The sequence below is a fragment of the Balearica regulorum genome, chromosome Z (assembly GCF_011004875.1).
Source record: "Balearica regulorum gibbericeps isolate bBalReg1 chromosome Z, bBalReg1.pri, whole genome shotgun sequence".
Taxonomy (NCBI): Eukaryota; Metazoa; Chordata; class Aves; order Gruiformes; family Gruidae; genus Balearica; species Balearica regulorum.
In genome coordinates, this window is record NC_046220.1 from 86,754,062 (window position 1) to 86,781,620 (window position 27,559).

The 27,559-nt window shown below is 41.4% G+C and overlaps 1 protein-coding gene across 8 annotated transcripts in view; it reads left to right on the forward strand.

The window, feature by feature from the left end:
* Nucleotides 1–27,559, forward strand: part of WDR7 (WD repeat domain 7) — a 136,032-nt gene that overhangs the window by 24,247 nt on the left and 84,226 nt on the right. For 4 of the 8 annotated variants that reach the window (XM_075740734.1, XM_075740735.1, XM_075740733.1 and 1 more), the window contains 11 exons: nt 201–342; nt 887–1,135; nt 2,636–2,856; nt 3,590–3,785; nt 4,923–5,137; nt 9,736–10,505; nt 11,072–11,160; nt 14,780–14,869; nt 16,811–16,929; nt 19,078–19,201; nt 26,953–27,066. In XM_075740734.1, coding sequence (XP_075596849.1) covers nt 201–342; nt 887–1,135; nt 2,636–2,856; nt 3,590–3,785; nt 4,923–5,137; nt 9,736–10,505; nt 11,072–11,160; nt 14,780–14,869; nt 16,811–16,929; nt 19,078–19,201; nt 26,953–27,066 — 2,329 coding nt within the window. The remainder of the gene's footprint in view (nt 1–200; nt 343–886; nt 1,136–2,635; nt 2,857–3,589; nt 3,786–4,922; nt 5,138–9,735; nt 10,506–11,071; nt 11,161–14,779; nt 14,870–16,810; nt 16,930–19,077; nt 19,202–26,952; nt 27,067–27,559) is intronic. The other 4 variants (XM_075740737.1, XM_075740732.1, XM_075740736.1 and 1 more) reach the window with 3 other exon arrangements.

Here is a 27,559-nt window from a genome sequence, read left to right on the forward strand (position 1 = left end):
TAAACTTGTGACTTCTTTTGTAAGTAACCACAGTTTTTTCTGATTTGTATTGCCATGTTCTTTCTCCTGTAAGAAAGAAAAAGCAGCTACATTTTGTCCTGCTTTTAAAAGGAACAGTGGATTTTGTGGGGCAGGTACGTTATGAGGTTAGTACGTGGCTTGCATGTGTTCTGAAGTTGTTAATTTATTTTTCTTAACAGCTGCTAATATGTCCTCCAGTTACTCGATTCTTCTATGGACATAGGGAGTTTTCCTATAAACTGTTAATCCAAGGAGACTCTTCGGGGAGACTGTGTATTTGGAGCGTGCCTGATACTCTAGAGCAACAAGGTAGTGCAAAAGGTATACCTAATTAACAGTCTGGTTCCCAAGGCTTTTAATGGGCATCTCTAGTCTTCGTTACATGTTTTGTCACTGGATAAAGCACTGCTGCTTTTCCTACAAATCCATAAAGTTATCTTTTTTTAATTGTTAGCTTCTTCTAAGAGTTATAGTAACTTAATTTTTTCATATATGATCAAGATTTTCTTTTAGTCTGAATATTTTTCAGGTATTAAGTTTTAACTGCTTTTTTTTCCAAATACTAGCTGTCTTGCTGTCTGTCTGTGTAACTTTCTCTTGTAGCTAAATCATACACTTTTCCAGTTCTCACATACATGGTTTCCATGTGTTGCTCTAGCTTCACTCGCATAGTCAGTAAGTTCATCTCTGGTGTGTACCTTTTACTTTGTTCAAAGCGTTGTAATGTGGTGTATTTAAACTTTGGAATCTTCTCAGCAAAGCATTCCTGATTTCCCTCCTTTAATTTCTTTTTTAAATTATTGTCTTTTTAAAATCATCCTTCCGCTCTCACCCCTCTCTTTCTTTTTCTTCTTTTTTTAAACAGGGCTGCAAACAACAACTTCAGTATCCCTCCAGGAAGCTTTTGATAAACTTACTCCTCGCCCTGCTGGGATTATAGACCAACTGAGCCTAATACCAAACCTCAACGAACCCCTTAAAGTTACAGCCAGCGTATATATTCCAGCACACGGGCGTTTGGTCTGTGGCCGTGAAGACGGAAGCATTGTTATTGTGCCAGCAACACAAACAGCTATAGTTCAGCTGCTGCAAGGAGAGCATATGCTAAGGAGAGGTACGCAAATAAGCTTTGGAAAAAGCACGGTTGGATTGCAGCGTGTGCTTGTCGCGAGGTAGACTGAAGTAAGAAATAACGCTCGCTTCATGAAACTAAGTCGCTTTACAGGTCGCAATCATATGACCATGTTCTTAACGATGCTGATGTTCTATTACATAATGAGAAACCTAAGTGGTGAATTAACCGTGGCCAGCTTGCATCAGTTTTGGGGGGGTCCCTTCGCTGGAAAGCCTTGGATATTTCTCCTGGGTTTTTGAGATGCAGTAGCAAAGATATGGCAGGACACATCTGTCTCTTGTCCGGAATTGTTCAGCTGGGGCATTGGCATGCCTGCAAAGATCTTCTTGGGAAAATCACACATCTAAAAGAGAATTCCTCTGTGTGTTGTGTAGTTAAATGAGTATTGCACGTTTTGGTTCCAGATAATGTTGTTTTAATACTTTTATGATTGTAGCTGCAGAACAAATATTTGGGTTTTGATTTTTTACAAATGCTGATAAACAAAAAAGACATGTAAATATTTTTCTGTGAATACACCTGGGAGCTTGTCAGTTACGTACAAGGCTGTTGGTTGTACTGTTTCCTTTTATATAACTGTTTTACTTTCTATAACTTTATACAAAAATGATGTGTTCTTAATGTGAAATTGGATTGCCTCAAAGTTGATATATTATTCTGCAAATAAGTGTTGGTGATTCTTGCCCTCGTAAAAATACAGAAGTGCTTGTGTGTATTCTACGTCAGGTTTGCTGTGCTTGCTAGAAAGCATAATGACATGGAGGGGAAAAAAGTTCAACTATATCACACAGGAATTGCATAGAATCCTTGATTCTGGTATTTAATTTATTGGGCCCGTTTTGTCAAATTTGCCATCTAAAAAGACAGTTTTTCCAAGCATCTTTTGCAGTAGTTAAATCATTCTCATTCTAAGCTTTTGACTAACATGTTTGATCTCAGGAGATAGGACGCTTGCCATTCTTGCTCTGTGTTCACAAAAATTATTTTCCTTTGTGAATTTAAATTTGCTGTCATTAACCTGTTCTGCACCAGCACCAAACAGATAACGCTGCAGACTTCATGCTGCTGGTGTGGCCAGTGTGGAGTAAGATTGTGCAGTCTTCCTGGTACCAGTCCTTTTGGTTAGAACCTTGGATAAATTCATGTTTGGTGGGGAAGGGGGTTTACTTTTTCACATCTTTGTGGCCTTTGTAATTTTTTTTGAGGGGAAGAGGCTGTTTTAATACAACTGAATTACTTTAAAGTGAGATCGCACAGCAAGACAAAAGGAATCTTTCAGTCCATGGCCATTAAAAAAAAATTATGAGCATTTTAAAAAAGACAAGGTTAATTCTATAAGAACTTCTTTCAAAAATTGCAGTATGTCTGTATTTAATCAAGAACAGCATTTTGGATTGTTAACTGTTCTGTTGAATTATATTTTTTGTCTCTCTTTTTTTCCTTTTCTTTTCCTCTTTCGCCCCTTACCCAATTTCTCAGGCTGGCCACCTCACCGGACTCTCCGAGGCCATCGAAACAAAATTACATGTTTACTGTATCCTCATCAGGTTTCTTCTCGTTATGATCAAAGGTATTTGATCTCAGGTGGTGTGGATTTCTCAGTCATCATATGGGATATATTTTCTGGAGAGATGAAACATATCTTCTGTGTACATGGTGGAGAAATTACACAGCTTCTAGTTCCACCAGAAAACTGTAGTGTAAGTTTTACATAATACATCTGATAACCTGTCTCACACTTTTCATAAACGGCACAGCTCCTCAAATCCTTGAGAACGTGACTGCAATATGAAATACTGAAGGGTTAGCACTGGCCCAATGCGTAACTCCTGCAGGCACTTAAAAAGGGTTTAATTGTTCTCTTAATCTTGGTTTTGTTTGCATCAAGTTTTAGCTACGTAAAGAATTACAAATAGTGGGAAAACTGGATATTAAAACCTAGCTAGCTAAGGAGATGCTTGGCATTTTATGATGTGTAGCATTAACAGTGGGAGAGGATTTCCACGATGTGGAAGCAGTCCTTCCCCTGAAGGTGTTGCGCATGTGATAGGCCAGCGTTCCCCTCCAGTTAGCCTTTAGGTTTTAAAGGTAATTTTGTCATTTTGTCTTTCGTAACTTGGATGAGTAGGTAGAATTTAATGAACAAAATTACTTGAAAACCGTGGTTTCTCTTTTTTGCTCAACAAAACAGGTTCTAAAAGCTGTTTGCTCTTTATGATGTGCAAGAGGTTGGATTCAAGAGAATTTCCGTCAGTGAAAAATCTGTTTCTAGTGACCTCAGTGAGTTTAGCGATAGAGTTATGTGTCTGGTTATGATTATAAAACAGGTTGTTGATCACCATGCTTGGTCCAGCAAAGAAGAGGTTATTAAATGCAAACTCTCTGCATTATGATTAAGACTTCTTCTCTTTTGTTTTTTTCTTCTTTTCTTAGGCAAGAGTCCAGCACTGTATTTGCTCTGTAGCCAGTGATCACTCAGTAGGTCTTCTGAGTCTGCGGGAGAAAAAATGCATCATGCTGGCCTCCCGTCACCTTTTCCCTATTCAAGTAATAAAATGGAGGCCTTCCGACGACTATCTGGTGGTAGGATGTTCAGATGGGTCTGTGTACGTCTGGCAAATGGATACTGGTAAGGTTAAGTTCAAAGATGGTGATTAAACAATTTCTTTGTTTAGATATGTATATTTGGTTATAGTTCTGTATAAGTTACATCTGAGAGAAGAGTTAATGTTGTTTTGCACATTTATATTTGGAAATTTAAAACTCCACATATTCCCCAAATTTGTCAATTATGTGCACTTTTCTCAAATACAAATGTTAGTATTTGGAATAACTCATTTGCTCTTGGAGAAGCACAGCTTGTGGTGTCTATCTTTCCCCTACGTATTCTCTTGTTATCTTTAGAGAGACTAGTTAAAACGTTGGCTGTACTTCCAGTGTCCTCTCACTTTATTAGTGCCTGTGCTTCCTCAGCAATCTTCTTCAGAGCTGTAGAAGTGCAGCGCCTTCAATCTACAACAGTTTCTTCATCTGCAGAGTGAAGACAGTGTTTGGGGGTTTTGTTGTGTTTGGTGTGGGTTTTTTTTTTTAAAAAGGGACTAATGCTTAGCTTAGAAGGAACTAAACGTGAACCTTAACAGAATGGGCAACAAGGCATAAAATAAGCACAGCTTTGTTGTAGAAAGCCTTATGATATTTGAAAGGGAGAAAGTGAGGGGAAAAAATGCATCAAAATATGTGCAGCATGTCATCACCTTTAACCCCTTAACTCACTTAAACCCTTACAAACCTGCAATAACGTCTGAATATCGTTTTCAGCTTATTGTGAAAACTAGATGAGAATTGGTTTTCATTGAAGCTCTAGGAAGCAAAAGAAGAACCTGATACCTGACATGGAAAACTTAATCCACACAGGTAGTTGGGTGGGAGAGAGAATTAAAAATGCTTGAAATCAACCTTCCACTAAAAATGCTGAGCAACTGCAGTCGCCGCTCTCTGGTCGGTACAGAATCACATTGTAGGGGTTTGAAAACTTGTCTTGATTTTTGTTAATGTGGTTTTTCTTTACACACTTCAGCTTCATGGAAACTTAGGAAAATCCCATCCCTTTAGGAATATCAGTTCTCAAAAAGGGCTGTTAACACAATGGAAAGCCTTATGCGTGGCACCCTCCCATGTAAATTCTTTTTGCCCATTGTTGTACTGGTGATGTTTTGGACATTCTGAATTGTTTCTGCTTAAACTCATGCTTTTCCAATGTTTGCAGGTGCGCTGGACAGGTGTGTGATGGGAATAACGGCAGTGGAAATCCTGAACGCCTGCGATGAGGCAGTCCCAGCAGCTGTGGATTCCCTAAGCCACCCCGCCGTCAACCTGAAGCAGGCCATGACTAGGCGTAGCTTGGCTGCTCTGAAGAACGTGGCGCATCAGAAACTACAGACTCTTGCCACTAACTTACTCGCTTCCGAAGCATCTGACAAGGTGAGTTGTGTTTTGGTTTGTCTGGTTTTCATGCAATACCTGAAACACTTTTTTCCCCTAAATAAGTGAATGAAATATGGGGAGTCTTCATGGTTGTAACTGGAAGGTTCTCATCCAAAGCTCTCTGAAATTTTAATGGAAAGCCCTGACCTAGATTTTCTGGCCTTGGGTCAGTCCTAGGAGTTCAGTTTCCCTGAACAAAAAGTATCAGCTTGCTTCAACGTCGTCATGCAGTTTCCAATGCAGGTGGTGGTATCTAGAGTTACGCTTTCAAAACTCACTTCACTTATGTCTTTTCTGTGTTGTGCTTTCATGGTAGTGATTTTCCTTGCTGGAGTCTAATGCTTTTAAACTTCCTCTTCATGTCCATAGCTCTGTACTGCTTTCACTGTCTTTTTCTGTAGGTTCACTAAGAACAGAGGTTATGCACCAAGTAAACTTACCATTTTCTAGATGGGTGGTGATACCTTTTTTGATGTCAACCAACACAATCCCTTCCACATACCTCTGGACGTTGTTCCCCAATTTATGTTGCTGTTCATGATACCACCTTCCACGTCAGTGTGCTTCCTACTGTGTTTTTTCTGTTTGAGTTTATTTAAAAATCTGGATTTAGCAATATTTCATAAAATCTGGAATCTTTGGTCAATTGTATGCATTCTGTTAATTTGTAGTATTGATGGATACTCCAGTAAACCTGCCTGTGATCTGTATCCATCAGAAGCAAATCCCCCCGCTTTTCATTTTACGCTGACTTTGAGGAATGGACTCAGCATTGATCTGTTTTCCCCTCTTTCACCCCGTATTGGATGTGCTTTATACATTCCTGCAGACCTTGCTAAAGGTAGAGCTAGAGCTTGACTTCTATTTTATTCTGGTAATTGTTGCTGTGTGACAGTTCAGAAAAAGTATTACTAAAATATATGTACAAATAGGTATAAATGGAGCCAAAGTAACTTAAATGCTGAAAATTAATTACAGTTTGAGAAATATTTTAAGTGTTTAGTGCTAGAAGATATTAATGGGCTTAGCTGGTCCCTAAATATCTCAATGTTTAATGTTTAAGGACTTTTTAAATTCTGTTTTATGACTTAAGTGACAAATTCAAACGAAACTGTCTGTAGTAACTTGTTAAAAGCATTCGTGAACTGTTCAGAGCGCTGTACGTCTATGTACAGAGAGCGCGCGCAACCCACGGCATCTTTACGTGTGCTCGTGTAGAAACACAACTTTACAATTTACGTGGATGTTACCGAGTACAACAACAGGCTACTTTACCAATCGGAGCAATAAGTAACTGCTGGTAATACCACAAAATGCTACGAGTTGTGCAAGTGTTGGAGTGGTAGCTGGACGGTGAGTCTGCACATCAGCCTCCGCAGTCAGAGGATGTTTTTTCTCCGTCCTGGTTGTTACTGCATACGCTGGATGGAAGCACCTTACATATTTTGAGATGTGGGGAAGTTCCTTTTTGAACAACTAGTAATGAGCTCTCTTTCTGAATTGGTTTCTTGCAATAAGAAAGAACTTGGATTTCAAATTGTATAAAGAGTAATTTTTATATTTTTAGCATTAATTTTATTGTTCTGAAGAGCGATTAGAATACAACATGGCATGTATCTCCAGAACAGCTAGTACAGCATAAAAGGTGTAAGGAACTTCAGCATGGAGGATAGCATGGTACAAGAGTTAGTGCTGAGTGTCCCATTAGTTTTAATGTGCCTGACTGTTACTCAGTCTGATGGATTTGGATTGACCGTTTTGAAAACTGACAGGCAGGTAACAGCATCACATTGCAGAGACAGTAGAGACAGAACAAAGCGGCAAACGGTGAATTTTAGAAATAGGCCGGCCGTAGTTTAGCTGGTGAGCTCCATGGCATGTCAGTGCAGAGCTCAAAGGAAGCGCGTTCGTTCTCTTGGGCTTTGTGGTGTGCACTTTTGTGTTGGCCAAATACAGAGAAAAGGTAAGTCCTGGCCTTGTGAGGGCATTATGAACTTTGTCACAGAAGGAATATGATGTCTGACTTAAATTTTTATCTTTCTGTTAAAGATTAATAGAAGGAAGTGCAAAATTATCTTGAAGGAAACTGGGAAAAATATCCTTAGAGTCACATACTGGAGAAGCCTGTAAGAGGGTTTCCTCGCCCCGAGCGTCTTGCTGTAGTGGATGCTGCCTTGGGCAGGGGTTGCGTTAGAGGGGCCGCCAACCTCGGCAGGACACAGCCGCAGAATCGCCTACGTTTACTCTGATTGGCGATTCCGTATGCTGCCGTTCATCGGACCTGTTTCCTAATGAAGACCCATCAGAGTAGAAGGGTATTAAATTCCTTTAGTCTGTCAATGCCGTTTGAAAACATTGCCTGAGTCGAAAGAGCGAGCTCGTGTTCTCCCTTTGGGAAAAGGTTCTGTCAGCCTGGGCTGTGACCAGCAGAGAGCGGCACGGCCCCGCTCCCAGCCCTATCCCATTCCGTATTTATTGTGCCGCCTGCTCTTCCGCTCTCTTTGGAAAAGAAATGCCGCTTAGAGAGCGTTCCTTAGCACAGCACCGTCGTGCTTCTGCAGACAGACGTGTGCTGCTCTTCCTGCCGCGTCCGCTGCGACTGTTCGCCTGCCTCAGTGTGAACGTTGCACTTGTCCGTGCTGTGCGAACGTACGTGTTTTACGTGCAGGTTCCTCACGTCTAATGAAGGTATAGGTACCTACAGAGGCGTGATGCACAGCAAAGTGTGCTCTATACCTGAGGTCAACGATCATTCACAGCTAAAATATTTTGGGGTTATTGTTGCTTTTAACTTTACCATTGTGACTGTTACCAGAGAGCATTGCATAAAAAGTTACCTGCGTTACATTCTGAAAAAATAACTGGCTTGTTTTAAATAAATAAGGAATACATGAATAAATCAGTGCATTGTAGAAAATAATTTGTGGCTGTTTTTTATTGACATTTAATTCTTTCTATTCTGGTTTCAATTCTCCATTATTTGCTTCTCATGGCAAATTCATGTAATAAGCATAGTTTATTTAGTCTCAGAATTGACTACAGGAAAAGGAGCGGAATTTGGCTCCAGTGCTGATTGTGTTAGGCTCTGGCTGCCTGTCTGGCACGGTGAACTAGCCTGCGCTGCTGCTTCTCCGAGAAATATAAGAACAGGGAGCCGGGAGGGTGTCTCTGTTCAATTTATTATTTTTTTTTCTTAATCCTTGTGACAAATGTGAATTTTCCTTATGGTAGTGCCTTAACTTTGTTGTATAAGTGAAATGAATTTTAATTTAGGAAAGCCAGAAATTAAAAATGATTGAATTCTAGTGGAATAGCAGATGGTATTGAAGATTTTGCCAGGTCTGCATGTCATTGTTGGAGAGTCCCTTGATGTGTTTTGAATATCTGTGTGTGTGTGTGTGCTTTTTGTATCTGGTTGGTTGGTTTGTTACAAAACCAGTGCATTGGGATAATGTAAAATATTTATGTATATTTGTTGAGAATCATCCTCTGAAAGTGAGCAAGAACTAGTGAGTTCTCTCTCAGGAGAACTCTCTCTTCTCTGCTTCAACAGCGTACAGTAAAATATACGTGGGCATTCATTCTAAGTCAGAGAAATATTAGCAGCCTTACATTAAGAGCCTGCAAATTACATAAAGTGTTAGTGCAGTAGAAAAATGAAGATTACAATATGAGATAAGACTAACAGAGTGGATTGCTTTTAGAGAAATACACTTTGTGTGTGTTACGTTTCAATAGGATTGAAGGAGCAGTTTCTTACTCTGTTTTCCCCTGGGCCTCTTGCTGTGCAGCGGTCGAGGGGAGAGGTTATTCCTGAGTTGCTCCAAGGCAGCGTTCCGAAATGAATCGCAAAGAAGCTGTGGCTGGATCATCAGCTGCCCCCGCAGCAGGTCAGGGTACAGAGCCTCTTTCGGACACGTTGGTGTCCACAAACAAAGCTGATGTAAAACTGTCAAACGGTTTTTCCTCTGAAGGCTTTTTTCCTGTAAAAAGCCATCTTACACTCTTCAGGGATATACAGTAACTGACAGCCACGGGAAAAGCAGAGTACTTCGAGAGACACATCAGTGTGAATGAGAACCTTGAGAATTCAAATAATATGCATGTTTCAAAACCAGGTTCGTACACTGGAACAATAATTCTGAATGAATTTATTAGTAGCTTATTTTCCAGTGGCATAAATTGATGCTATGTTTCAGTAGCCAAATATATGAAATGTAATTTAATGTATTTTAAGTTTAATAACAAAATACTGAAATTTTATTGTTCCTTGGAGTATAACTATTATCTTTTAGAACTCGGGAGAAAAAAATGCAAACTTCTGTCTTATCTAGAGAGCTCTATTGATCTGATAAACTCCTCCAAGTGAAATTTCTGTATTTTAGGGGACTTGACCGCAAGTCTGATATTGTGAAAAGTGCTGCAAAATTCTTCACTGATAGTTTCATAACGTTTATCATAACGTGTTTTATACCCTGTGAGTTTTCAAACTTTGATCATCCACAGCTTCCTTAATTTATGAATTCGCTTTGTGAAAAGCGTTAAGTAATACAATTAAAACTTCAAAATTTTTTTCTTTGTTTTCTTTCTTTCAGGGGAATTTACCTAAATATTCCCATAACTCCCTGATGGTTCAAGCTATAAAGACAAACTTAACAGATCCAGATATCCACGTGCTCTTCTTCGACGTAGAAGCCCTGATCATTCAGCTGCTGACCGAGGAGGCCTCCAGACCCAACACTGCGCTCGTTTCTCCGGAGAACCTACAGAAAGCCTCTGGCGGCTCTGACAAAGGAGGCTCCTTTCTGACTGGTAAACGAGCAGCCGTCCTCTTCCAGCAGGTCAAGGAAACAATCAAAGAGAATATAAAAGAGCATCTTCTTGATGATGAAGATGAGGATGAAGAATCGATAAGACAGAGAAGAGAAGACGGCGACCCAGAATATCGCTCTAGCAAATCTAAGCCATTAACTTTGTTAGAATATAATCTAACCATGGATACAGCAAAGCTTTTTATGTCCTGTCTTCATGCCTGGGGCCTGAATTCTGTTCTAGATGAGCTTTGCCTTGATCGTCTTGGGATGCTTAAGCCCCACTGTTCAGTGTCCTTTGGGCTCCTGTCCAGGGGAGGCCACATGTCCCTGATGCTCCCTGGCTATAATCAGCCCGTCAGCAAGCTGTCCTATGATAGTGTGGAGTTGGGAAGGAAGATGTCCATTACCGAAGGCTTGGGAAAGGGGACGTACGGAGTATCGCGTGCCGTCACCACTCAGCATCTCCTGTCTGTTATCTCGCTGGCCAACACGCTGATGAGTATGACCAACGCCACTTTTATTGGAGACCACATGAAGAAAGGTCCGACCAGGTACAGCAAATATTCACTTGAACTTGTAACTTTCTTTCAGAGTCTCTATTTTAATGCAGCGTTTTACTTTGTTGAATTTTACTGTGAGACTCGATGTTTTTAATGACTATGAAAAACCTTTAGTATCTAAGTGGAACTGAGTGTATTTCTTCTTTCTTGAATGTAGTATATTTTTATGCCAAACTAACTATATTGCTTTGAATGGAGTTACGTAACTTACAACGTTAATAGCACGTGGAGTTGTATTAATATAGGCACGATAGGTCCGAGAGGCCCCTTTTGTCCTTCTTTTTAGTGCTTATTGTTTTTAAAGGGTTTCTGTAACGAGTAGGTCAAATTCTACATAAATCAAAACATACAGATGAACTTTTTATCACCAAAAAATAAGCTTACCTAGGAATTGTAAATGAGACACTCTTTATTTTTTCTGTCAAACTGACTGGTTTTTATGGGATTGCTTTTCAAAGTTTCTGTAGTCACAGTATCTTTAGCAAATAACCTCTCCTTTCCCCCCCCCCTCTTTTCTTCCCTACTCTTCTTCCCCTTCATGTACATTTTGTGTTTAGGCCACCTAGGCCGGGCACCCCTGAGATGTCAAAAGCGAAGGCACCTCCTTCGATTTCAAGCCATGCAGCCCAAGGACAAATTAAGCAAGGTAAAAGTCACTTTGGAACGATTTGAAATGTCATTTCAGCTCTTGACACTAAAGTTATCACCTTACTATTAATTGATAAAAATATTGCTGGCTTCTGTGTGGGAGGAAAAAGTAGTGTAATATTCTAGATAAAGATTTTAATGACTAAGACCTTTATAAGAATCAGTATAGGATGCTGATACTGTCATGAAGTCATTCCCTGACGGTGAATTTTTGCATATTTATGTGCTGCCAAACATTGTGGCGTTGAGGTGATAGGAAGGAGTTCGAAGTCTGTAACTAAGGGCTGTGCAGACCAGTGCAAAAACATTTGTGTTACAAGCTAAAACATCAGGGTAAACACATCTAAGTAGTGTGTACGCATTTCCTCTCCTTTGTATGGAGGAGAAAGAAGCTATTTTAACACTACTGCTGCTGCTGGTATTTTTGTCGCTTGCAGTTAGGAAAGGCGGCAGTGGGTGATACTGAAGCATCCACGAATAATCTGCCTTGTGTCTTTCCTACACAGGGATAAGGGTTAAGTGCAGGAAGTAGAACACGATGTGGTGGAAAAGAAAGATGTACACAAGATTAGACATGAATGTTCCACTGGAGTAGAGCTGGGACTAGAGCTTCCTCAGGGCAGCAGGAGCACAGGGAAACAGTCCTGCTGGGACTGCGGACGAGGAGGAGGAGGAGCGCCTTCCTGCTCGCTCTCTAAAGCATAGCTGCTGTCTGGGGCAAGTGAGCTGCTACTCTTAATGCTGACAGTAAGGGAAGTGTAAACCACCGTGATGTGGCCAGTTCTGCCTTGCGCTCAGAACTAAGGAGCGAGTGAAGTTGGGAAGAGCGCGGGGCGACTCTTGGGGCAGCAGCCGGCGGTGCCCGAGGGAGGAGGAGCGGTATTCACTCCCCGGGGTAAATAACGGGGCAATAAAGTCCGCGTGGGACCAGTCGAAGGCCGTTTATGGCCTGAGGAGAATGTGTGTTTGTAACCTTTGTCGTGCACGTTGTGCTGTACAATGAAGCGAAGAGGGGAGGGGTACGCATCGTTGCTCTTGGTACAGTGCTTGGGATTTTGTGGATGTGAGCCCAGCTGCGTGCATATGCCGTAGGGCAGAAGAGGAAAGGGCTTTCTCTTTTTCCATAACGCCTTCGGGTACTTTTTTAACTAATCTATAAAGCAGATATGCTCAGGACTTTTTTAATATTTTCTTTGAAAATTGTAATTATCCTTTATTTTTCACTTTTACCTGTTAATTATTGAAACTTTGACTTTACAAGCTACACAAATACAGAGAAACTTGCAACTTGTAAAATAATGATTGTATTTTGCAGAAAACAAATACTTTGTCACTGTGGTATTTACAACAATGTACAATCTTTAAAGCTGTACATTAAAGATATATGTACATCTTTAAATCTTTAAACTGTGGAACTGCTCTTGTATTGGAGAGCTAGTAAGCGCAACAGGTAGCTTGTACATCAACTGGGTGATTTTCTTCACTCACATGCAGAAAAAAAAGGGGGATGTTTATATCTGAGAAAGAAGCTTGCCCATCAGCAACATTTGTGTGTATTTATTCTTTTCCTAAATATAAATATTTATTTACTGTGATCTTTGGTTGTAAAGAAAAAATCGATTTCGGGAGTGGGATGTGTTAAGCTTTGTTTCATGATCAAAGGTGCTACATAAATAGACACTTAGCAGTCAGTAACAAAAAGCAGAAATAAAAAAAAAATCAGGGCTCTTGTCTCATCATGTGGGGCTATTTTGGTTTTGGGGGGTTTTTGGTTTTGGGTTTTTTTACAGCCATTCACTTCTCCTTGAAAGATAATTATTTGAAAGTTCAGGATTTCTCAGAGATGGTGTCTATATGGCAAATCGAATGAGAGAAAAAAACATACTCGTTTTGTTTTTAAAGATACAGTTCTGTTATGGCTTTTCTTTCCCAAATGACAACTATGTAATTTTTCTTTGAAATAGGTTTGCTAATTTTGGGGAGAGACATACTTCGGTTACCCAGTGGAAATATTTATAACTTCATGAGAAACAATTGATAAATATGAAATTGTGTGCTGTCAAAAATTTAGCAAAATGCTCCTGTTCCTAAATTGTCGTCATCTTCTCTGTCTGGTGGCATGTCTTGCTTGCCTTACCTTTACATCCCATTGTGCACTACTTGCAGTATCTTGCTACTCCTACATTTCTAGTGCTATTGTTCTTAAAAATCAATTAGAGGTACAATTAATGCATTTTATGACACACTTGATCTCCATCAATTTGACCTGTATTTGTCCCGAGATGAGCACAGCTCTGTGCTACTCGGCTGCTGGGCCAGCTGCTGCCATTACAGCGACTGTTGTAATCGTGGACGTTGGAAAAGAGCTGACAACTACAACAAAACGAGGCAAAAAAAAAAAGAAAGAAATTTCTGAGTCAGACTTCTGTGTCAGCGTGGGGTGGGTTTGCGTTTTTACAAACAATCTTTTTCAGAGAATATGTAGCTTTTTTTTCAGTAGATGTATAAAAAAAGGTTTTGCTGTCACGCAGTGATTTACGGTAGTCGTCCTGTCACTGTCCACGTGCCATCGTGATGCATTTGTATGGAAAGTATGGAAAAAGTAGTTTTGATGCAGATGTCCCACAGTGACAAAAGAAGTTCACTGCATGAAAAGCAAACAGACCATTCGGAAGACAATGCTTAATCGGTTCAGGAGCTTGAACCCATTGTTGTTCTGCAACGGAATAAAAGAGGGGGATTAATTTGAAGATGCTTGTGCATGACATATGGTAATTTCTCTATAGGAAGGAAGTGTCAGATAGTGACCTCTAAATCTCCACGTTGACCTCGGGTTGTAGCATGTGTATACCATAAGGTCTGCGCATCTTTTCATGTGGTAATATTAAGTCATGAAGCGTTAGTGGAAGTATAATGTTCAGAACTGCTTTGAAATTACGTTGGCACCGAGAAAAGATGCAGTCTGTGAAATAAATGTCACGGGTGCTGTTCTGAGTAACCTGCTCAAACTGCGCTCTTCTGTATGTGCCTGTAGTCTTACGCTTTGTATGCTTCTGCTTTAGAGTCTTAGTCCTTTCTTTGGTATAGGTTTAAAATTATTTGAATGGGGACGCGTTTAAAATGAACCTACATTAAAACTAGCCATCAGTAATACATTGTGTGACGTTTTAGAGCGACAGATGGGGCAGCCCGGGTTGAAAAGGGGTTATTTCTGGGGTTTTTAATGAGGGGGGCAAATTCCAAATCTACCTAAGTATGGGAAAAGCACAAGAAGCAGCAGCAAAACTCCTGGTTTTAAAATTCAGCATTAACCGTGCTGTCAACCCAAATGTAGCTATCTAAAGATTGCAGATTTGCAGTTGTTTTATTTACGGGTACTCTGTCTTTTCCAAAGATGTGAGTTTCTGTTAGCGTATCTGTGTTTCTCTGCAGCTGCATGTCTTCCTCTCACTGGCATTGCACTTCTTGTAAAACCTAGAATTTTTTTTAAGTTTAATATTATCACAGTTTCCTCCAGTTTTGTTTTTCATTCTTTAGTGATACTAATCTGTTTTTCAGAAGCTGCTATCCTCACTTTCCTATTTTTTCTCTTTATTTCTTCTTCTTTCCTCTGCAAGTTGCTCCTGCTGTTTCTTCTAGCACTGAAGCTGGTCACTCTGGCTCTGACACTGCTCCTACTTTACATACCTGTTTCTTAGTCAATGAAGGTATTCTTTCCTCACTTTTCTATCTATTTGTCTTTTACTTTCGACTAATGTCCCTTATCGTTGTTACGACCTGACTTTAATTTGATCTACGTAGGAATTTTCTCTTTGTAAGAGGCAGCGAGTTATTTTTGTACGCTTTGCCGGTAATGCTGGTAGAGGGTGAGCAGACCCAGTTTATGTGTCTTGGACTGTCGGTACGTTCAGCTCAGCGTATCAGAGATGACATTTTGGCTCTCGTTTGGGTTTGCTGTTGTCTTTTGACCAAAAAATTCTCAGCCCTGTTTAAGTAGGTGCCTTCACCCATGGGTAGCGCACAAGGGAGCGGAGCGGCAGGACGCTGCGGGGGCGAGTGCCACTTCCCGGTACAGAGGTCCAGCCCCGTCTAGAGCCTTCCCAGACCTGCTGGGCTGGCCGTGGGACAGGGCCCCCTCTCCCGAGGGGGTGAGCACCAGCCTCCGTAGGCTGCCTTACAAACTGAAAGGCTGAAAATGTACTGCTCCTTTTAAAGGGAGACAAACACAATCAGTTTCATGGCACTTAAAATTTACTTTTGGTGCTTATGAAAACTTAGTGTTTATCTAAACTACTTGGGTTTGTGTTGGGGATGATTTTTTTCCTAATAAATATTTATCCACATTATGAAGAATGTCTTTCTGCCAAAAAGATTGGCACAAACAAACAAACCAACCCCCCTTCTATCCCTGTAGGCAAGTTGCTTTAAATCAGAATTTTTATGCCCTTATTACTAAGCTATATATTCCTGTCTTCATGCATCTCAAGTAGTAGAAATGGTGCTCTCTTAAATTGGAAATTCCTCTTTTTAATCCATTTTTCTTGAAGAAAAATTGACATAATGATTTCTTTTCTTGTAGCACCATGAGGAGCTTTATTAGTTAAAATACTTAGATTTTTATGCTCAGTATTGCTGACAATTTAAAAATACAGATCTATATGCTCACCTGAAGTATTTCTCCAATTTCTCAAGTCAGTGTAGAGCATAATACTGAAAGAATTCTTTTGCCTAGAGTCCTTTACAAGCGTTTTTACAAGCTGCGTTGTTTGAGCTTGATATGCTTATCTTTACTAGTTTTAACTCCCCCATCCCGCAGGCTTGTAGCAGGACTGCACCTGAAGCAAGCACATTGAAATAAGATTTAGATGGAGAGATAAGGAGAGCAGACAAACACGCACTTGTACCTATTTGCATACCTTTGAAAAAGGGACCGAAAATTCTATGTAATCTTTTGGTAATTTGTATGCTGAGTTTTCTGTAATTGAATTATACCACACTTGCACGTAGGACAGTGAGTAACATGCTAAGTAATGCTGATTATGGTTTGGACAGGGCTTCTAAATCTTGAACTCGGAACCATGGCTCATGCTTTTGCAAAAAAATTGACCGTAATATTTTAGTGACTTTATTTTTGTATTTAGTATGTCTGTTGAGTATATTCTTAAGGCTGTGAGTTTAAAATCCAAGCCTGTGACTAGATACTGAAGTCTTTTTGAGAGGGAACGGGGAGGAAGAGGGATGTTGGTGTTTAATCGGTCCTGATTAGAGGCACGCTTCTGCTGATGTCTCGTTTGACCCTTGCATGTGTTTGGGACCTGACCAGCTAGTTCATGAGGCATGACTTGTGCCTGGAAGAACTCATTCCTGTCCGATGCAGAAAGCATGTGCACTGCGTAGTCTGCTCTGAGGCTGGCTGGAATCAGCAAAGATGGGGTGAGCCCTGGGTTCCCACGGCAGAACAAGCGCTTCTGGGGTTCTGCTGCAAAATTGGCTCTATTTTTTCTCTCTCCCTCTTTGTGCCACCTTCTCCTGAAGGTCTACTGTATACCAGGCCAGTGGCCAATGTAAACTTGCTTGAATGCATTTTGAACTTCAAATTGCTTCGGTGTTTATGATGTTTACCTTCCTGTTGTGATGTGTTTTACCAGGCTGGAGCCAGCTGGCTGCTATGCACTGTGTAATGCTCCCTGACCTGCTGGGACTGGACAAATTCAGACCTCCTCTTCTGGAGATGCTGGCTCGCAGGTGGCAGGATCGGTGCTTGGAGGTGATTTGAGTAGTGATTTTGTACTGATGGGGTTTGGGGGGTTTATGTTGTCTTTTTACTCATCACGTTTTCCCTTAATATAAAGAAAAACTCCACAAATTATAATTCTTTTCTGACACAAGTTTCTGCAGTTTTTATTTCAGATATAGTAAGTTAATTTTCCAGATAACTTGGCAAAATATTGAAAAAGCAATCGCGTGTGTGTATGCACACACAAATATATGCTTTTTTTACCTTCTGGGTGCTGTACTTTTTTTTTTAAAGAAATTATTGGATTAAAAACTTTCATGATTCCATTAAGAATCTCACTAGGAATAACCCACACACACCCTATGTTCTTCAAGAGACTGCTGAGTTGCCTTATTTTTTGGAGCGTATATACTGTAGCCAGTAAACGGTTTGTCACCCAAGTGTTTGATAAATGACTAGAGGACCTTAACACTACACCTGTGCTGTAGAGGCAAAAAATGTGTTGACTGCGCAGCTTTCCAAGTGGGGAAGGAGTAACAGAGCCAGGCTGTAGGTCCTCAGCGGTCCTGTAACGTAGATGGGAGTATGGGGTTTTGCTACCTGATTGCCTGTTCTCCTGCTAGGTAGGATATACTGAGAGATGGCTTCCTGAGAGCGTAATTACTTTGAAACTCGTTACAATTTGTAAGCAACGGAAGTCTAGTTACTGGATATCCGTAAGTGTCAGGGTAGTGCATTTATATTCACTTTGTCCACAATTTTTTATTTTACTGCGATCAAATCACTTAATTTCCTTGTGCGTTAAAACTTTTAGACCAAAAATAACGTGTGTTTATGAGCTCTTTAGGTGGAACAAGTGATATTAATGGGGGACTGCCATGGTTTAACCCCAGCCAGCAACTGAGTGGCACCAGGCAGCTTGCTCACTCCTTCCCCCCCCAGTGGAATGGGGAGGAGAATCAGGGGAAAAAAAGTAAAACTTGTGGGTTGAGATAAAGACAGTTTAATAGGACAACAAAGGAAGAGAAAATAATAAAAGAATATACAAAAGGAGTGATGTGCAGTGCAATTGCTCACCACCCACTGACCGATGTCCAGCCCAGTCCCTGAGCGGCGATTCCCCCAGTTATATATGGAGCACGATGCCATATGGTATGGAACATCCCTTTGGCCACTTGGGTCAGCTGTCCTGGCCGTGTCCCCTGCCCGCTCCTTGTGCACCCCCTCGCTGGCAGAACGTGGGAAGCTGAAAAGTCCTTGACTTAGTCGTTGCCAAGTAATGCTTATACTAAAAGCATCAGTGTGTTATCAACATAGTTCTCATCCCAAATCCAAACCACAGCACTATACCCGCTGCTGGGAAGAAAATTAACCATGTCCCAACCAAAACCAGGGACAAATAGAACAAGAAAATATTTTCTATTTGTTGGTGTAAAAACCAGATATTTTTTTAAACTTTGGGAAACCTTTTTTATATATTTTCCTTTGCTTTCATTGTTCAGTCTTCCATAATATATGGTAAATGAGTAGATCTTATGTGAAAATATATTTTAAAGTTATTTTTGTTGTTGTTGTTTTCCTTTTATACCGCACCATTCACAACACTTAGAAAAACTTTACTGATTGCACATTTGGAATTATGGACCCAACTTTGGAGGTGCTGTAGAGAAGGGTGATCACAAATCACTTCTAGAAAACTAGAGCTGTGGTGGCCTTGCGATGCATCAGCGCAAGCGTAGGGTTCAGCCTTATTCCCTTGGGTGAGAAACCCGTCTTGCCGTTCCCTTTACGGGACGGGAGCCGGCCCCGGTGGGTCCCGCTGCCTGTGCCGGGGCAGGCGCGGCGGCGGAGGGCAGGAGGAGGTGGGACAGCAGGTTGGTCTGTGCGCTGCCCTCCTGCCAGGGACCGAATTGTGACCTTCACCCCCTGGCTTTCTCATGGGACAGCACCTCCTCGCTGTGTCCTGTTAAGAGTTGTCATAGTCACGGCAGGTCTGCTTCGGTGTTGAAGGTGGAGAGGGGTGGGAAAAACCATGGCTGTTCTACAAGCTTTAGTTGAGTTTTCTGTAGGAGTGTTTTTTCTTTAAGTGGTGCTTTTTGCTCTTGTTAAATTATAGTGAAAGCATACTGATAAATACTTGATATTTGAGTTTGTATGATGTTCCTATTGACTTTACAGGTAAGAGAAGCTGCCCAGGCCTTATTGCTAGCAGAACTGCGAAGAATCGAGCAGGCAGGTCGGAAAGAAACCATTGATGCGTGGGCTCCTTATTTACCGCAGTACATTGACAGTGTTATATCACGTAAGTAATGCTGTGTTAAACCTGAAAATAACTTGGTTGCTGGATAAAAGGAAAAAAGGCATTTTGTACAGAAAATTACAAACGGTACTGCCAATCTAGGGGAAAATTCTAGGGGAGAAGTCTAGGGTTACATAGGAAAGTTTCTTGCCATTTTCAAAGTAATTTCACAATTGTGAAATCACTTAAGCTCACTAATGTGGATTAGGTAATTTGAATGCTTCCATACATCTCATTGGGATGGGAGTGTCTTTTGCACAGGCTGTCCCTGTGTCGAGAGGCCAGGCTGTGGTGTGGAGGTTTCAAGGACAAATTACAAGGTACTAGTGGTAAAACACTGACATTCTTTTTCAAGGAACATCTAATCAGATGATAGAAATTGTTATAAAGGGATCCTTTGGCGTCCCAAGTATCTGTCCATTGGTGGCTGTTAAACATTTGTTGTTCATCCTGCCCAATCCATTGGATACCCGGTGCTGCACGGAGCTGGTGCGTAAAGACGGTAGCATAGTTAACAAGGATTTGTTAAGCAGTAATTTGTGGTGATGGTTAATCAGATGAGCATGAGGTTGCAGTACTTCCCTTGATACTGAAAGGTAGAACATCTCTTCCATCTTCTTCTTCTCTCATCAAATTCGTAAAAGCCTAAAATGAAAGGTTAATGGGCTTTAGGGCACTAGAAGCTTAATCTGGTTTTACAAAGAGCAAGAAGAGTGCAGGAGCAACAGCAAAAAGGTCTCCGGCAGCATTAGGCCAAGACATACTGCACCATAACTGTGTCAGAAGTCCGGCCGAGACGGAGAGCTGTTCCCTTTTCCTCTCTCTTGTAACTCTTCACACGCACGTAACAGTCATTTCACAGGGGCCTCTGCGCGGTCCTTTGGTGGTCACTGGCTGTTCACGCTCACCTCCTGGCCTGATTCAGCTTTGCTGTTTAAAATGCAAAGCACCGCAGTTATGTGTGCTGCTACCAACTCCTTTTGACCCATCTACTCCTCTGGGAGTCTGGGTTTCTCTGTCCCATTCCTATCCTTGTCCTGACGTCCTTTGTGTTAGCACGGTCACCCTTTCCTTGCTGCAAGACAACTTAAAATACTGCTATAAATACACTTCTGTAACAGTATTTCAGTTAGTTAATGTACTTAGAAGAGAAAATATTGTTTTTCATAACAATTGTTCTCTAACATCTTCCTGCCCCTGTTTGTTTTTTTATTAGAGGAGAGAGGTTAACTAGAGAAATCAAATGCACTAAACTAGTGCAAATTAAAAAAAAAAAATCATGAAACTGTAAGGTGAAACAGATTGAAGTTTTGTTTGATTATGGCGCTAACTGGAGTGATCTGAAATATAAGCTGGTCCCTTTTGATAAAATGCTGCCCATTAAAATGTGCCGCTTGCAGAGACAGCAATACAGGGAACTTCTTTTAAATACTTTTCCTGCAACCTATGAAAGTCACTTACGTTTCTGAATGATTTACGTTCTGATCCTTGTTTGGAACCATTGGCTCATGAGCAAAAAAGGGTCTTAGCAGAATTTAATATTATCCGGAGCATGTGGTCTTTTGTGTGACCGGAATTACTACATGCAAACACGTTTACCAAAATATTAGGGTTCTGGCTGTAATCATGTACATGTATAGTCATGTAATACTCAGTGATCTAATATTCTTTCTCCAAATAAATTAAATAGCTACTGACAACTATTTAATCTGTTGCATTTTTCTCCAAAATAGCTATTTTTACTTTATTCATTGTTATTAAAGCAGAGGTTGTAGAGACTCCTAAGAATATATTCCTGGAAGATCTATCAGCATCGTAAGGTGCTCCAATTATCCATCTCGAAACTTGCCTTTATAGAATGATGTGCAAACGCATCTGCCTTATATACAAACCAATAAATATTTCTATTTCATGGATGAGAATGTTTGCTTTTAAGTTACAGGTGTTCATCTTTCTTAAAACGAGATTCCTTTTCCACTGAAGAATGTGGTTCCTTTTCAGAGAAAGATCTCTATTAAATACCAATTGATTTTTGAGACATGTGTCATAATCTTATTAAATCCAAATTGAATGCATAAATTACATGGAACACAGTACTTTAAAGCGACGGCAAGAATTTGTTGGTAAGACTAAGCTGCTGTTAATTACAGCCTTTAGCCACGTCGCGTTTGCCTTATCACAGGGAGGGCGTTGCGCAGTTCGATGTGCAGCCAAGCAGCGAATAACGAGTGGTGTGTACATGCCAGAGAGCCTTGGTTCCTATTGATGGCTGTTTCTGCCATTTTGTATATTAGGATGTATTTTTTTAATTGATCATCTTCTGAGGTCGGTTCTACTCAGCTGGTAGGATACGGCTCTAGTTGTCCTTTACTCTCAGGCGTAGCTGCTATAGCAACTGTTGATGATTACTAATTTCTTTTCTCTGGAGTGATACGGAGCGACCTTGTTGGGTGGAAGGTTATGGATGTACCTGTGTTGGGGAGCGACCTAAACCACTCCATAGTGCCTGCTTTAGCCAGCTGACTCTTTCCAAAAGAACTTCTACTAAACATACTTGAAAACAACCGGTAATTCGTACTAGTTCCAATAATTTGCTGTTTCTGCTACTACTGCTGTTTCATCACTACTTAATTATGTTTGAAAGTTTAAGAGCGTGCAGTTCTGTTTTACATGTGCATCAGGTGGAAGCACGGTATTTTGTTCTGCCTCTTGTGCCCGTGCTTGTGCTCGAGTAACAAGCCTGGCACGCGGTTTTATAGCAACAGTCAGGGGCTGACTGGTTAAGAAAAAACTCGAGTATTTCGTATGCATTCAATTCAAGTATACGTACAGCAGTCTGTCAGTCATTAGCAAATCAAAGCATCATTTGTTTTAATGCTGAATTAGGATGTGCTTATCTATCGGAACAAGAAAGTTTTAAAACACAGGAAGAAAATAGAGAGAAATCAGCTGAGCATGGCTGACTGACTAGAATGTAAATGTTCGATATTGTGAAAGCTTGATATTGAAAACCTTTCAAACAGGTCATGGCTAGTAAATTGGAATTATATTTTTTTTTGTAGTGACAGTGGTGAAAACTCTGTGAATTAAGGTTACAGAGTTTGTGGTTCTCCTGAACGACAGGGCTGAGAAGGCATTGAGCAGTGTTATTGTCTGTATGAACATACACAAAGGTGCTAACACTCTTGAATAATAATAACAACAACAATATCAGAAAGGAGAAACAAAATAAGGAGCTACAAATGTTGCTGTTGTGGGTGAAGAGTAAAGTGTGTATTTTTTTAAGACATGATTAAAAAAAATGACACTGTTTTTAAAGGTCTGGGGAGGAATTGAGGGGGATAAGAATCCTTTACGGTGACTGAAATGGATGCAATTGACTTTTGAAAAGTGTAGTTTTATTCTAGAAAGGTAAGGAGAGCATCTATGAAAGATAAAGAACTACTGTTTTGATCCCTTCATCCTCCACTTCTCCCAATCTTGCCTCTTGATCTAGGAGCATAGGTTATTATCAGCATGTTTTTGTGTGCAGCGTATGTTACTGCTCTGCAATAGTTCTTGGACGCATGATGTAGAAATAGCGCTGCTCTTGCACGTTAACGGGTTTGTTTCAATTAAAACAAGTGGTAATAGCTAATAGAAGCTTGCTGCTGAGATAAGGTACTTTGTCATACACGTTTGGCTCTGGAACGGGTCGGGTGTGTGGTACTAGCAACCAGAGGTGGAATCTGTTGTATATTCGGTGCTGAGATCCAGCAGCAGTTCTGGGGCATGACCTTACTCGTACGGATCAAGCAGCTGGCACGTCTCCCAGCATCTTCACAAAATGAGCTCAGGAGACTTGAAAGACAGGCGAACTTGCGCAGGGTTATCTTTTAATAATCTTTTAGCTGATGCAAGAGAGATTCTTGTCCCTGTGTCGACGGTGGGGTGGAGGAGCGGGCACAAAGCCCAGCAGATCTCACTGTCTCTTCCGCCAGCAGCTCGCCCTGCGGGGACCACCTCCTCCGGGCTGTCACCGCGCCGACCTGCTCCCTTCTACAGCTGCCCGTTTGCGGTGCGGGCGGTCGGACGCGCGAGGCTTCGTTGCACGACGCCTTGTAGGGGGGACAATAAATCTTTGTTTTGTTTGGGCCTTCAAATCCAGGATTGGCACGGCGGCTTGTTGACCCCACATCAAACGGGAAGGGGTGCGTAAGCGATGCTGTGAGTTAAACCGATGAGAGATGTTGCAGGTGTTGGTATTTTTCAGGCTCCCACAGGGAGGAAAACAGTTAAGCTTTCACAGCTTCATCTTGTATCTACTAAGCTTATGTCATGCGACTGTAAATATTTGCTATGGCCTTGTCTGCTCTGCATTTTCACAGCGGAGGATTGTTTCTGCAGTGCCCCGTGGTCCGTGGGGCGTTTGCCACGAGGCCGTCTTTCCAGGGGAAGTTCAAAAAGGGACAAATGCTGCTGCCTTTTTCCACCTGCTTATTTTTAAGAGCAAAGGCTGTCTTCAGTGTCAAACAGTCTGCAAATTAAATTCCCTTTTTAAAGGGATTCCTTCGCTGAATATTATGTTTCTATTTTGTTTATTTATTTAACCTTGGCCAGCATAACATCGTCTCACAGCGCCGAAGGCATCGTTCCGGGGCTCTGTGCAGTGGGATGCCTGCAAGCTCTCGGTGCTGGGTCTGTCTGCCGAGCCCTGGAGGGACAGATAGATTTTGAAACCCGTGATGTTCCCGCAGGTAGAAAAGCGGCTGCTATGGCTTTAACGGAAAGCAAAAGGTTACCTCGGCCTGGCCTTTGTGCGCGTGTGGGATGCGGATGGAGCCGGCAGACAGGCAGCGCGCGGGGCGGCTGGGAGCTGCCCGGGATCGATCGGCGTGGTGCGGAGGGAATTAATGCGAGGCAGGTTGCCGGGGCACGGGCAGGGCTGGCCAGTCTCTGCTGAAACCCCCTTTCGCTACGTTCCGCCCAGAAATTGCCGACGGGCGCTTCTCTTGCTTCCCGTGTTGCTGAACCCCAGTTTGTGCGGGGAAATGTTCTCTTGCATTACTGTTTCGTTTTAAGTGAAACCCTTGCATGTGGCAGCACGAAATTAAAGACATTCAAACAGATATTCTTAAATTGTGTCTCTCTATTCTGCTTCGAATAATAACCCCTGTTACCGCTGGAAAGCAAAATAAATATGAAAAGTCCATAATAATGAACATGCCGTCATCAGGTTTTATGAATGTGTTTCTGGTAGGCTTATATTTCTGTTAGAAAGTTTTATTTAAAGCCAGATTAATTGAGTAAAACTTAATTAAACTTCCATCGATTTAAATGGGAGTTTTCATTGAGTAAGGGTAGTTCGATTGGACCCCAAAGACTTTGCTATTTATATATGTGGTTGATCATCTTGCTTGTGCAAGGTTTGACTTAAAAGAGCACAAAGTAAGGCAAATAATTTTGCTGCAATATTCTAATGTATTAAATAAATAATGACTTTAGGATGCTGCAGTAAATAGTAAATTGTAATAATGGCATAAGTTTCTAATACAAGTATATCTTCATTTTCCAATATTTTCTAATATGTCGACTGGCTTATTTTTAATACATTTGGGGTTTTATGATCTTTTCGTTTCTAAGATGTGCTTCTAAGACGTTTTTGGTGAATTATGTAGAAAGCACTTGTGTCCAGAAATACATGTTCCATCTTACTGGATTTTCATGGAGAGGAAATAATAATTTATTGCCTGACATATTTGCATGGTGGCTGGTTTTTTTCCACTTTTGGCTTTATCCATTCAGTGGGTTTGGAGAGAATGTTTAATCATTCTGATTAAACAGATTTTTTACTTATGTTTTTATTTTAATTGTATAAAATTGTAATAAACTTTTTAAAATTTTTTATACGTTGTACTTAGAGTCAACTCACACAAAGGCACTTGTTTCCTTCCGTTGCATTACAACTAGTCTTACTAAGCTCTTTGGAAAGGTGTAGCGCATCTAATACAGAAAACCAGCTCATCGGTCAGAGCCTTCATACTACGGTTTTTAACAGGCATGCAAACTCCTCACCCTCCTCTGGAGAGAAATTAGAGAAGTTGAGGCTACGGAGGTGATCTTTAGGGAACAGCTAGATGCTTGCTGTGCCTGCAGAGGTTAGCAACTCCTTGTACGAACTGCAATGCAAAATGTAAAGCGGTGCTTAAAAAATAACCGCCCCTCTCCTCCTCAACATGCTGGCCGACTCCAGTGGGCATACGCAAATGAATGGTAGCATTAGAAAACAGTCGGTGCCCGAGAGTGAATCCCAAAAGTATTTTGGGGAAGTGGTGCTGGAATCCTGGCGTCCACGTGGACGCTGGTGGAGTGACGGCCATGGGCTGCGACAGCCGCACCGTAACAGCGAGCTCCTTGTTTCTAAAAGCGTCCCGAGTAAGGTTCACGTGCAATTTGGAATCGCGTGCTGTCTCTGCACCGGCATGCTCAGAGAAGTGCTGCGCTATTGAGTGCTCCAGTCCGGTTGTGGGTTTGTTGTCACTGGTTTCTATACACGTTGACGCAACGGGAAGGATGCTAAGAAGGTTATGAAAAGGTGCGAGTTTCTTTTTATAAAGAGGTTATGTCAGAATAAGGTTAGAAATGACCATCAGACGGTCACTCTGAGTGATTACTTTGCTGTGAATACTTAGTATTTAAAAACAGTACTAAAAAAATGAAATCTGGAATGCTCATGAGAATCTTAAAGTTTCTGAACCGGTTTCAAGATGACCTGGAGTGAAATGGCTGTCAGGAGTGGATTCCCAAACCTGGTGGCAGACAAGCCGTTGCTTGCAGTGGTCAGCGAGAGCCGCCTGCCTCGCGCAGCGTCCTTTGCAGAGGCTTCGTTTCCTGTTCAGGTTTGGCCGGTGCCGACAAAGGGCCGTGGCCCTTGCGTACACGGCGACTTGTTGCCCCTGCGGATTGCAGACCTAGTGCCGCAATCGGTAAAGCAGCGATCTGTGATGGGACAGGTGACGTTGGGGACGTACTGGGAGGAAAGCAAGCTTGCCAGGGCATCCCGTCAGGCTGCTTTCGAGCTTTCCTAAAGCTCTTTGGGAAGACTACTGGCGAGGCTGTTCTTTTCACCCTCAGCAAAACGCTGCTTTGTGTAATGCCCTGATTGAATTGTGGTAAGGCTCGTACAGCGAATAATTAAAGTTCATGACTGGGCAGGGTATAAACTGGTGAATTAGAACTTTAATCGCGTGGTGTGATTTGGTGTTCATCGCGTAGTTGCTATCAGGAACTAACAGATGCGTCCGGCATGAACGGCACGGAATGAGCCAGCTGAGTTAACGTGCTCTGAAGGTAGCCTGGGAAGACAGTGCTTTTTTTGGCACGAGGGGTGAAGTGTTGAGAGGAGACGTAAGGGAAGTTCTGCTGGAACTCAGTATTTGGTAGCTAAATAAGTCGTTAGTGTGTAATATGTGCAGCTAATATTTTTAATGATGCTAGAAGATGGCAGAAAAAGAAGAAAATGTAAGAGATATTTACAGTGTGGAAAAGATTGTTGGTTGGTTCGTTTGGTTTTTTTAAAGGATAGGTTTGTGAAAAGTCTGCGTGCAGTATGAAGGGAAGCTAGAAAGTAGTTGCTCTTTGCTTTACCTAAGTTTCATAGAGTTACGTTGCATGGTTCAGAATATCAAACAATAATTACTTTTTTTTTTTCCCCTGATCTATGGGTATTACCTACCAAAATCGCTGACTTCTGTGGGCGTTGGGTTGTTTTTCAGCTGGAGTAACCACGGAAGCCATTCAAACCGGTAGTGCAAGCCCAGATTCATTGGGAACAGAAGTGAAAGTCCAGGAAGAAGAGCATGATCTGGTTGATGATGACATCACGGCAGGTGAGCATGAATATAACAAATTTGTTAGGTTTTGACGTACTAGGCACTGTGCAGAGAAGATGGAAGGCTTTCTGCCAAATAGCGGATTTTTCATGAGAAAATGAAATTCTAAGGCTGCTTATGAAGCAGTGTGTGCTATTAGAAGTGAAGTTATTTGAAAGTAGAAGGAGCTATAGACAAGAACTAAATACCTGCTTAACTGTAACTACTACCGACTAGCTTGATTTATATGACTAGAGTTATCCCTTAAATTATGTACCTTGGTGAAAGATCTGATCGAAGCATGCTACCATCAGTCTGCTTGATTGAATTGAGGTTTTTCTAGCAAGCAAGCACTGCTAGTTTGTCGCACGGAGAATTTAAGTGTGTTTCAGTTCTGCAATCCTCTCTCGTGTAGCTCTTTACTGTCGCTCTACTTTATGGTTGACTGGCAGGTAAAGTCAAGAGTTGTGGTCCATCAAGGCATACTCTGAAATGACAGACCATACAAAAA